A 12,066-nucleotide genomic window follows, 5' to 3' on the forward strand; every position below is an offset into this window, starting at 1 on the left:
ATATATATATATATATATATATATATATATATATATATATATATATATATATAGATATATATATGGGGATCCCAGAAAAATCACAGGTGATATCAGTTCCCTGTAGGGACTCCCAGGATGACCCAATGTGACCCCAGGTGGGAGGTACTCACCGTCAGCGGAGGTAGCGAGGCGGAGGTCGTCAGGATACTGGTCAATAAGTCGCTTAATAAGATCAATCTGTTCTATGGTTAGTTGTACAGCGTTGAGTCTTTGTGATTCACACGGCACGTACGACACCCAGAACTGTGGAGAAGAGTTAGTGGTGGTACTAGTTAGTAGTGGTACTAGTTAGTGGTGGTACTAGTTAGTGGTGGTACTAGTTAGTAGTGGTACTAGTTAGTCGTGGTGCTAGTTAGTGGTGGTACTAGTTAGTAGTGGTACTAGTTAGTCGTGGTGCTAGTTAGTGGTGGTACTAGTTAGTCGTGGTACTAGTTAGTGGTGGTACTAGTCAGTGGTGGTAATAGTTGTACAGCGTTGAGTCTTTGTGATTCACACGGCACGTACGACACCCAGAACTGTGGAGAAGAGTTAGTGGTGGTACTAGTTAGTAGTGGTACTAGTTAGTCGTGGTACTAGTTAGTGGTGATACTAGTTAGTAGTGGTACTAGTTAGTCGTGGTGCTAGTTAGTGGTGGTACTAGTTAGTAGTGGTACTAGTTAGTCGTGGTGCTAGTTAGTGGTGGTACTAGTTAGTCGTGGTACTAGTTAGTGGTGGTACTAGTCAGTGGTGGTAATAGTTGTACAGCGTTGAGTCTTTGTGATTCACACGGCACGTACGACACCCAGAACTGTGGAGAAGAGTTAGTGGTGGTACTAGTTAGTAGTGGTACTAGTTAGTCGTGGTACTAGTTAGTGGTGGTACTAGTTAGTCGTGGTGCTAGTTAGTGGTGGTACTAGTTAGTGGTGGTACTAGTTAGTGGTGGTACTAGTTAGTAGTGGTACTAGTTAGTGGTGGTACTAGTTAGTTTTGGTACTAGTCAGTGGTGGTAATAGTTGTACAGCGTTGAGTCTTTGTGATTCACACGGCACGTACGACACCCAGAACTGTGGAGAAGAGTTAGTGGTGGTACTAGTTAGTAGTGGTACTAGTTAGTGGTGGTACTAGTTAGTGGTGGTACTAGTTAGTGGTGGTACTAGTTAGTGGTGGTACTAGTTAGTCGTGGTGCTAGTTAGTGGTGGTACTAGTCAGTGGTGGTAATAGTTGTACAGCGTTGAGTCTTTGTGATTCACACGGCACGTACGACACCCAGAACTTTGGAGAAGAGTTAGTGGTGGTAATAGTAGTGGTACTAGTTAGTAGTGGTACTAGTTAGTACTGGTGCTAGTTAATGGTGGTACTGGTTAGTGGTGGTAGTGGTTAGCGGTGGTACTTGTTAGTGGTGGTACTAGTTAGTGGTGGCAGTGGTTAGTGGTGGTACTTGTTAGTGGTGGTACTAGTTACTGGTGGTACTAGTTAATAGTGGTACTAGTTGTACAGCGTTGAGTCTTTGTGATTCACAAGGTACGTACGATACCCAGAACTGTGGAGAAGTTAGTGGTGGTACTAGTTAGTAGTGGTACTAGTTAGTGGTGATAGTAGTGGTACTAGTTAGTGGTGGTACTAGTTAGTAGTGGTACTAGTTAGCGGTGGTACTAGTTAGTGGTGGTACTAGTTAATGGTGGTACTAGTTAGTGGTGGTACTAGTTAGTAGTGGTACTAGTTAGTGGTGGCACTATTAGAAGTGGTACTAGTTAGTGATATTAATTACCAGTGGTGCTAGTTAATACTGGTACTAGTTAATAGCACTAGTTAGTGGAACTATTTAGTAGAGGCACTGTTTAGTAGTGGCAGTTAGTGGTACATAATACATCACAGTGTGACAGTTGACATTGTGACAACTGACAGTGTGACAGTTGACATTGTGACAATTGACAGTGTGACAGTTGACATTGTGACAATTGACAGTGTGACAGTTGGCAGTGTGACAGTTGACAGTGAAACGGTTGACGGGTGAGAGAGATATAAAGTTAATGTGCCTTACTTAATAGTACTTTAATGGTCCAAGAACATGAGAAAGAAAAACGAGTAACACTATCTTCATTGGCAAAATGTTTCTTCAGTCGAAATACAGAGGCGACAGCAGTAGTACAGACGCAGAGATGTGTGGTGGTCAGTCCTTCAGCCTAGAACAAGCAACAGTAGCAGTCTACCAGTAGGCCCCGCCCCTCTGTCACGTTACGCCCCACTTCCACACCTCACTTCTTGCAGTATTGGAGGCTGCTTTCTCTTGCCTCATCTTCACATTCTTCGAAGCTATGGAGCCGATCACTTACCAAGGCTCAGGGACTGACCACCTCATATTTACTACTACAAGACTGAGGGACTGACCACCTGAGGGACTGAAGTGTTTCCTCGTCCAACATCGTATTGTTTTCTGCAACACTTTGCTTTTTAGAGTCGTTATGTACACCTTGCATGACCAGATTCAACCTGGGCAGATTAATGATCACATATATATCACTCACCAGGCCAACACCTGGACCCACCTGGGCAGCATCACCTGGACTCACCTGGCCAACAGCTAGACTCACCTAGACAGCAGCTGGACTCGCCTGGTAAACACCTGGGCAGCAGCTAGACTCACCTGGGCAGCAGGTAGACTTATCTGGGCAGCAGGTAGAATAACCTGGGCAGCAGGTAGACTCACCTGGGCAGCAGGTAGACTCACCTGGGCAGCAGGTAGACTCACCTGGGCAGCAGGTAGACTCACCTGGGTAGCAGGTAGATTCACCTGGGCAGCAGGTAGATTCTCCTGGGCAGCAGGTAGATTCACCTGGGCAGCAGGTAGACTCACCTGGGAAGCAGGTAGACTCACCTGGGCAGCAGGTAGATTCACCTGGGCAGCAGCAAGACTCACCTAGGTAGCAGGTAGACTCACCTGGGCAGCGTGTAGACTCACCTGGGCAGCGTGTAGACTCACCTGGGCAGCGTGTAGACTCACCTGGGCAGCAGGTAGACTCACCTGGGCAGCAGGTAGACTCAGCTGGGCAGCAGGTAGACTCAGCTGGGCAGCAGCAAGACTCACCTAGGTAGCAGGTAGACTCACCTGGGCAGCAACTAGACTCACCTGGGCAGCAGGTAGACTCACCTGGGCAGCGTGTAGACTCACCTGGGCAGCGTGTAGACTCAGCTGGGCAGCAGGTAGACTCAGCTGGGCAGCAGGTAGACTCAGCTGGGCAGCAGGTAGACTAAGCTGGGCAGCAGGTAGACTAAGCTGGGCAGCAGGTAGACTCACCTGGGCAGCAGGTAGACTCACCTGGGCAGCAGGTAGACTCACCTGGGCAGCAGGTAGACTCACCTGGGCAGCAGGTAGACTCACCTAGGCAGCAGGTAGACTCACCTGGGCAGCAGGTAGACTCACCTGGGCAGCAGGTAGACTCATCTGGGCTGCAGGTAGACTCATCTGGGCAGCAGGTAGACTCACCTGGGCAGCAGGTAGACTCACCTAGGCAGCAGGTAGACTCACCTGGGCAGCAGGTAGACTCACCTGGGCAGCAGGTAGACTCACCTGGGCAGCAGGTAGACTCACCTAGGCAGCAGGTAGACTCACCTGGGCAGCAGGTAGACTCATCTGGGCAGCAGGTAGACTCAACTGGGCAGCAGGTAGACTCACCTAGGCAGCAGGTAGACTCACCTAGGCAGCAGGTAGACTCACCTGGGCAGCAGGTAGACTCACCTAGGCAGCAGGTAGACTCACCTAGTCAGCAGGTAGACTCACCTGGGCAGCAGGCAGAATCACCTGGGCAGCAGGTAGACTCACCTGGGCAGCAGGTAGACTCACCTGGGCAGCAGGTAGACTCACCTAGGCAGCAGGTAGACTCACCTGGGCAGCAGGTAGACTCACCTGGGGGCCAGGTAGACTCACCTGGGCAGCAGGTAGACTCACCTGGGGGCCAGGTAGACTCAACTGGGCAGCAGGTAGACTCACCTGGGCAGCAGGTAGACTCACCTGGGCAGCAGGTAGACTCACCTGGGGGCCAGGTAGACTCACCTGGGCAGCAGGTAGACTCACCTGGGCAGCAGGTAGACTCAACTGGGCAGCAGGTAGACTCACCTGGGCAGCAGGTAGACTCACCTGGGCAGCAGGTAGACTCACCTGGGCAGCAGGTAGACTCACCTGGGCAGCAGGTAGACTCACCTGGGCAGCAGGTAGACTCACCTGGGCAGCAGGTAGACTCACCTGGGCAGCAGGTAGACTCACCTGGGCAGCAGGTAGACTCACCTGGGCAGCAGGTAGACTCACCTGGGCAGCAGGTAGACTCACCTGGGCAGCAGGTAGACTCACCTGGGCAGCAGGTAGACTCACCTGGGCAGCAGGTAGACTCACCTAGGCAGCAGGTAGACTCACCTGGGCAGCAGGTAGACTCACCTGGGCAGCAGGTAGACTCACCTGGGCAGCAGGTAGACTCACCTGGGCAGCAGGTAGACTCACCTAGGCAGCAGGTAGACTCACCTGGGCAGCAGGTAGACTCACCTGGGCAGCAGGTAGACTCAACTGGGCAGCAGGTAGACTCACCTGGGCAGCAGGTAGACTCAACTGGGCAGCAGGTAGACTCACCTGGGCAGCAGGTAGACTCGCCTAGGCAGCAGGTAGACTCGCCTGGGCAGCAGGTAGACTCACCTGGGCAGCAGGTAGACTCACCTGGGCAGCAGGTAGACTCACCTGGGCAGCAGGTAGACTCACCTGGGCAGCAGGTAGACTCACCTGGGCAGCAGGTAGACTCACCTGGGCAGCAGGTAGACTCACCTGGGCAGCAGGTAGACTCACCTGGGGGCCAGGTAGACTCGCCTAGGCAGCAGGTAGACTCACCTGGGCAGCAGGTAGACTCACCTAGGCAGCAGGTAGACTCACCTGGGCAGCAGGTAGACTCACCTGGGCAGCAGGTAGACTCACCTGGGCAGCAGGTAGACTCACCTGGGGGCCAGGTAGACTCGCCTAGGCAGCAGGTAGACTCACCTAGGCAGCAGGTAGACTCACCTAGGCAGCAGGTAGACTCACCTGGGCAGCAGGTAGACTCACCTAGGCAGCAGGTAGACTCACCTGGGCACCTACCATACCCTCCTTCAGTCTGGGCAGGTCAGTGTGGGACCAGGAGGAGCGGGACCAGGGACGAATTTTCTTAAGCTGCGCCGTGAAGTTAAAACTGTGCAGCTTATTGTGCATAAACTTCCTGATGTTCCAAGGTAGATCGTTGTGCCTGAGGGAGATGTGAGGGAGATGTGAGGGAGATGTGAGGGAGATGTGAGGGAGATGTGAGGGAGATGTGAGGGAGATGTGAGGGAGATGTGAGGGAGATGTGAGGGAGATGTGAGGGAGATGTGAGGGAGATGTGAGGGAGATGTGAGGGAGATGAGAAATGAAAGATGAAAGGACAAGATACGAAAGAGATGAGAGGGAAAGAAGATTGAGCAATTGAATCTTGAACGATCAAGAGGAAATTAAAAATGTTATATATATATATATATATATATATATATATATATATATATATATATATATATATATATATATATTTATATATATATTGATATGAAGATGACATATACAGTACATGAGATGTGAGAGATACATGTTTAGTACATATTGTTACGTGTTTGTCACTGATTATAATGTGAAAATCTCATCCAGCTCTTCAGAACTGGGGCGCGTGCCCAAAATACAGCAGGCATTACCGCTGTGAACAGCAGCGCTGAGTCGCTGGAACAGAAAACTAGCTGCCCTGGGATCCCTAGTTACCCTGATGAGTCTTGTGGCTAGCTCCTTAAGGAACTTACATGCACTCTTTCCCCATGAGCCAAGGGTCTCTGAAGCAGTGGGAACAAACATATAATGATGGGCAAGTTCTCCGTATTTTCTAGACTTTTGGGACTCCCTGAAGCTGGCAGCTGCCCCTCCTTCCTCCCTGGTGTATTGGAGATAGGTTTTCTAAGATTCTTTTGGAGCAAAATTAAAAATTTTTACATTAACATTAATGAAAAAAATATATCTTCAAACGTATAAGAGAAAATTTTTAGAAAGGACTTAATTTTAAATGAGTTCTTGCTAATTGACCAGTTTTACATATTCGGCACGACACACACACACACGCACACACACACACACACACATATATATATATATATATATATATATATATATATATATATATATATATATATATATATATATATATATAATCCGAGTTTTGAATGATTCTCATCCGTAATGGCAAACCGGAGAACTGAGTATACTACAAACTCTAATCATACAGTAGAGCGGAAAAGTAATGTGAAGGACCTGGGAGTGTTAATGTCTGAGGATCTCACCTTCAATGATCACAGCAGTGTCACTATCACATTTTCGAGGAAAATGATAGGATGGATAATTAAAAAAGTTCAAAACAAGAGATGCCAAGCCAATGATGATCCTTTTTAAATCCCTTGTTCACTCTAGGCACCCAGCCAGGCACCCAGCCAGGCACCCAGCCAGGCACCCAGCCAGGCACCCAGCCAGGCATCCAACCAGGCATCCAGCCAGGCATCCAGCCAGGCACCCAGCCAGGCACCCAGCCAGTCACCCAGCCAGGCACCCAGCCAGGCACCCAGCTAGGCACCCAGCCAGGCACCCAGCCAGTCACCCAGCCAGGCACCCAGCCAGGCATCCAACCAGGCATCCAGCCAGGCATCCAGCCAGGCACCCAGCCAGGCACCCAGCCAGGCACCCAGCCAGGCACCCAGCCAGGCACCCAGCCAGGCACCCAGCCAGGCATCCAGCCAGGCATCCAGCCAGGCATCCAGCCAGGCACCCAGCCAGGCACCCAGCCAGGCACCCAGCTAGGCACCCAGCTAGGCACCCAGCCAGGCACCCAGCCAGGCACCCAGCCAGGCACCCAGCCATGCATCCAGCCAGGCACCCAGCCAGGCACCCAGCCAGGCATCCAACCAGGCATCCAGCCAGGCATCCAGCCGGGCATCCAGCCAGGCACCCAGCCAGGCACCCAGCTAGGCACCCAGCTAGGCACCCAGCCAGGCACCAAGCCAGGCACCCAGCCAGGCACCCAGCCAGGCACCCAGCCAGGCATCCAGCCAGGCACCCAGCCAGGCACCCAGCTAGGCACCCAGCTAGGCACCCAGCTAGGCACCCAGCCAGGCATCCAGCCAGGCATCCAGCCAGGCACCCAGCTAGGCACCCAGCTAGGCACCCAGCCAGGCATCCAGCCAGGCATCCAGCCAGGCACCCAGCCAGGCACCCAGCTAGGCACCCAGCTAGGCACCCAGCCAGGCATCCAGCCAGGCACCCAGCTAGGCACCCAGCTAGGCACCCAGCCAGGCATCCAGCCACGCATCCAGCCAGGCACCCAGCCAGGCACCCAGCTAGGCACCCAGCTAGGCACCCAGCCAGGCATCCAGCCAGGCATCCAGCCAGGCACCCAGCTAGGCACTCAGCTAGGCACCCAGCCAGGCACCCAGCCAGGCACCCAGCCAGGCACCCAGCTAGGCACCCTGGGGATCCAGTGCTCCATTTCACTTTTCCCTGGCGGTGTTCGAACATTGTTGTGTTTAGATTTTCATTGTCTTCCATCCTTAGTGCCTCTCTCTCACTCACTCACTCACACACACACACACACACACACACACACACACACACACACACACACACACACACACACACACACACACACCAATACCGCCATCACCGTTGGGTACTGGCATGTATTCATATACACACACACACACAGCTTCATTCCTCTCTCGACTGATCTGTTTCATTCCTACGGCCCTCTTGTTTTGGTTCTTGTGGTGAGGGAAGGGTGGCGGGACGATCAGTTTTATTCTGTTGTTTTTGTGCTTTAGTTCTCGTGGCAAGAGGGGAGAATGTTTCATTCCATTGTTCCAGTGATATAGTGAGAGGAGAGAATGTGTTTCATTATTGCATTCCAACGGTATAGTAAGAGTGGAGAAAGATGTGTTTCATTCCAGTGTTCCAGTAGTATAGTGAGAGGGAAAAATGATGTTTCATTCTAGTGTTCCAATGGTAATGTGAGACAGAATGTATTTCATTCCAGTGTTCCAGTCTTATAGTGAGAGGGGAGAATGTGTTTCATTCCAGTGTTTCAGCAGTGTAGTGACAGGGGAGAATGATGTGTTTCATTCCAGTGTTCCAGTGTATAGTGAGACGAGAAAATATTTCATTCCACTGTTCCAGTGGTATAGTGAGAGGAGAGAATGTGTTTCATTCCTGCATTCCAACGGTATAGTAAGAGTGGAGAATGATGTGTTTCATTCCAGTGTTCCAGCGTATAGTGAGACGAGAAAATGTTTCATTTCACTGTTCCAGTGGTATAGTGAGAGGAGAGAATGTGTTTCATTCCTGCATTCCAATGATGTGAATGATGTGTTTCATTCCAGTGTTCCAGTGGTCTGGTTCTTGTGGCAAGAGAATGAAGGTAAATCAGAACAGCCGAGTGTTTGATGTTTTATGTTTGAATGTTGGAGATAATTGAATGTGCTTGTGTGTTTGTTAGTGCTTGTGTGTTAGTGTTTGTGTTAGTGCTTGTGTGTTAGTGTTTGTGTTAGTGCTTGTGTGTTAGTGCTTGTGTGTTTGTTAGTGCTTGTGTGTGTGTGTGTGTGTTAGTGTTTGCGTGTTAGTGTTTTTGTTAGTGTTCGTGTGTTAGTGTTTGTGTTAGTGTTTGTGTGTTAGTGTTTGTGTGCTAGTGTTTGTGTGTTAATGTTTGTGTGTTTGTGTTTGTGTGTTAGTTTTTTTGTTAGAGTGTGTGTTTGTTAGTGTTTGTGTGTTAGTGTTTATGTGTTAGTGTTTGTGTGTTAGTGTTTGTGTGTTAGTGTTTGTGTGTTAGTGTTTGTGTGTTAGTGCTTGGGTTTTTGTTAGTGTTTGTGTGTTAGTGCTTGTGTGTTTGTTTTAGTGTTTGTGTGTTAGTGCTTGTGTGTTAGTGCTTGTGTGTTAGTGCTTGTGTGTTAGTGCTTGTGTGTTAGTGCTTGTGTGTTAGTGCTTGTGTGTTTGTTATTGTTAGTGATTGTGTTTTTGTGCTTGTGTGTTAGTGCTTGTGTGTTTGTTAGTGCTTGTGTGTTAGTGCTTGTGTGTTAGTGCTTGTGTGTTAGTGCTTGTGTGTTAGTGCTTGTGTGTTTGTTAGTGTTTGTGTTAGTGCTTGTGTGTTAGTGCTTGTGTGTTAGTGCTTGTGTGTTTGTTAGTGCTTGTGTGTGTTAGTGCTTGTGTGTTAGTGCTTGTGTGTTAGTGCTTGTGTGTTAGTGTTTGTGTGTTAGTGCTTGTGTGTTAGTGCTTGTGTGTTTGTGCTTGTGTGTTAGTGCTTGTGTGTTTGTGCTTGTTAGTGTTTGTGTGTTTGTTAGTGCTTGTGTGTTTGTGCTTGTTAGTGCTTGTGTGTTTGTTAGTGCTTGTGTGTTAGTGCTTGTGTGTTAGTGCTTGTGTGTTAGTGCTTGTGTGTTAGTGCTTGTGTGTTTGTTAGTGCTTGTGTGTTAGTGCTTGTGTGTTTGTTAGTGCTTGTGTGTTAGTGCTTGTGTGTTTGTTAGTGCTTGTGTGTTAGTGCTTGTGTGTTAGTGCTTGTGTGTTAGTGCTTGTGTGTTAGTGCTTGTGTGTTTGTGCTTGTTAGTGCTTGTGTGTTTGTTAGTGCTTGTGTGTTAGTGCTTGTGTGTTAGTGCTTGTGTGTTAGTGCTTGTGTGTTTGTGCTTGTTAGTGCTTGTGTGTTAGTGCTTGTGTGTTAGTGCTTGTGTGTTTGTGCTTGTGTGTTAGTGCTTGTGTGTTTGTGCTTGTGTGTTAGTGCTTGTGTGTTTGTGTTAGTGTTTGTGTGTTAGTGAATGTGTGTTAGTGTTTGTGTGTTAGTGCTTGTGTGTTAGTGTCTGTGTATTAGTGCTTGTGTGTTAGTGTTTGTGTGTTAGTGTTTGCGTGTTAGTGTTTGTGTTAGTGTCTGTGTTTTAGTGTTTGTGTGTTAGTGTTTGTGTGTTAGTGTTTGTGTTAGTGTTTGTGTGTTAGTGTTTGTGTGTTAGTGTTTGTGTGTTAGTGTTTGTGTGTTAGTGTTTGTGTGTTAGTGTTTGTGTTAGTGTTTGTGTGTTAGTGTTTGTGTGTTAGTGTTTGTGTGTTAGTGTTTGTGTTAGTGTTTGTGTGTTAGTGTTTGTGTGCTAGTGTTTGTGTGTTTGTGTTTGTGTTAGTGTTTGTGTGTTAGTGTTTGTGTGTTAGTGTTTGTGTGTTAGTGAATGTGTGTTAGTGTTTGTGTGTTAGTGCTTGTGTGTTAGTGTCTGTGTATTAGTGCTTGTGTGTTAGTGTTTGTGTGTTAGTGTTTGTGTGTTAGTGTTTGTGTTAGTGTTTGTGTGTTAGTGTTTGTGTGTTAGTGTTTGTGTGTTAGTGTTTGTGTGTTAGTGTTTGTGTGTTAGTGTTTGTGTGTTAGTGTTTGTGTTAGTGTTTGTGTGTTAGTGTTTGTGTGTTAGTGTTTGTGTGTTAGTGTTTGTGTGTTAGTGTTTGTGTGTGTGTGTGTGTGTTTGTGTGTTAATGAGTGTGTGTTAGTGTTTGTGTGTTAGTGTTTGTGTGTTAGTGTCTGTTAGTGTTTCTGTGTCAGTGCTTGTGTGTTAGTGTTTGTGTGTTAGTGTTTGTGTTAGTGTTTGTGTGTTAGTGTTTGTGTGTTAGTGTTTGTGTTTGTGTGTTAGTGTTTGTGTTAGTGTTTGTGTGTTAGTGTTTGTGTGTTAGTGTTTGTGTGTTAGTGTTTGTGTTAGTGTTTGTGTGTTAGTGTTTGTGTGTTAGTGTTTGTGTGTTAGTGTTTGTGTGTTAGTGTTTGTGTTAGTGTTTGTGTGTTAGTGTTTGTGTGTTAGTGTTTGTGTGTTAGTGTTTGTGTTAGTGTTTGTGTGTTAGTGTTTGTGTGTTAGTGTTTGTGTGTTAGTGTTTGTGTGTTAGCTACTTGTATGTTTGCAAGTGGCTGTGTATTTGGAAGTGCATGTGTGTTTAAAAGTGTGTGTGCTGCATTTGCGAGCATCTGTGCGTTTGTTAGTGTTTGTGAGTGGTTCGGGATCGAACTCACGGATTTGGTTGTCATTATCGCCACATCATAACAGAGAGGAGCTGGGAAGTGGGCTAAACGTGTTGTGCATCAAAAGTTGGAGAGTATTGCAGTTGAGAGAGAGGTGCAACTCGTTTCACTCTTTCCATCTCTCTCTCTCTCTCTCTCTCTCTCTCTCTCTCTCTCTCTCACACATCAAACAAATATTATTCCTCCCACTTCCTGAAAATTTGAACTCTTTACAACAGTTGATTTTCTCTCGTCAGCATTACTCTCCCTTCTTTTATGCTCCCTCGTTAAGGGAGGTGCTGTGTTTGTGCGACACAGCAGGGTGTGTTGGGTGACGCAGCATGGTGTGTTGACACAGCATGGGTGTACTGGGTGACACAGCAGGGTGTGTTGGGTGACGCAGCATGGTGTGTTGGGTGACGCAGCATGGTGTGTTGGGTGACACAGCAGGGTGTGTTGGGTGACACAGCATGGTGTGTTGACACAGCATGGGTGTACTGGGTGACGCAGCAGGGTGTGTTGGGTGACGCAGCATGGTGTGTTGGGTGACACAGCATGGTGTGTTGACACAGCATGGGTGTACTGGGTGACGCAGCAGGGTGTGTTGGGTGACGCAGCATGGTGTGTTGGGTGACGCAGCATGGTGTGTTGGGTGACGCAGCATGGTGTGTTGGGTGACGCAGCATGGTGTGTTGGGTGACACAGCAGGGTGTGTTGGGTGACACAGCAGGGTGTGTTGGGTGACACAGCAGGGTGTGTTGGGTGACACAGCAGGGTGTGTTGGGTGACACAGCAGGGTGTGTTGGGTGACACAGCAGGGTGTGTTGGGTGACGCAGCATGGTGTGTTGGGTGACACAGCAGGGTGTGTTGGGTGACACAGCAGGGTGTGTTGGATGACACAGCAGGGTGTGTTGGGTGACACAGCATGGTGTGTTGGGTGACACAGCATGGTGTGTTGGGTGACGCAGCATGGTGTGT

At 48.5% G+C, this 12,066-nt stretch overlaps 1 protein-coding gene across 1 annotated transcript in view; it reads right to left on the reverse strand.

Moving 5' to 3' along the window:
* The window catches only part of LOC128691638 (dipeptidase 1), a 36,186-nt gene extending 30,821 nt beyond the window's left edge, over positions 1-5,365 (reverse strand). Inside the window, exons 1-2 of the mRNA XM_053780476.2 lie at positions 5,123-5,365; positions 153-285 (exon numbers count right to left, since the gene is read on the reverse strand). Coding sequence (XP_053636451.1) covers positions 153-285; positions 5,123-5,245 — 256 coding nt within the window. The 5' untranslated portion in view covers positions 5,246-5,365. The remainder of the gene's footprint in view (positions 1-152; positions 286-5,122) is intronic.
* Between the last annotated feature and the right edge of the window lie 6,701 nt (positions 5,366-12,066).

Source organism: Cherax quadricarinatus, chromosome 26, assembly GCF_038502225.1.
Source record: "Cherax quadricarinatus isolate ZL_2023a chromosome 26, ASM3850222v1, whole genome shotgun sequence".
Classification (NCBI taxonomy): domain Eukaryota; kingdom Metazoa; phylum Arthropoda; class Malacostraca; order Decapoda; family Parastacidae; genus Cherax; species Cherax quadricarinatus.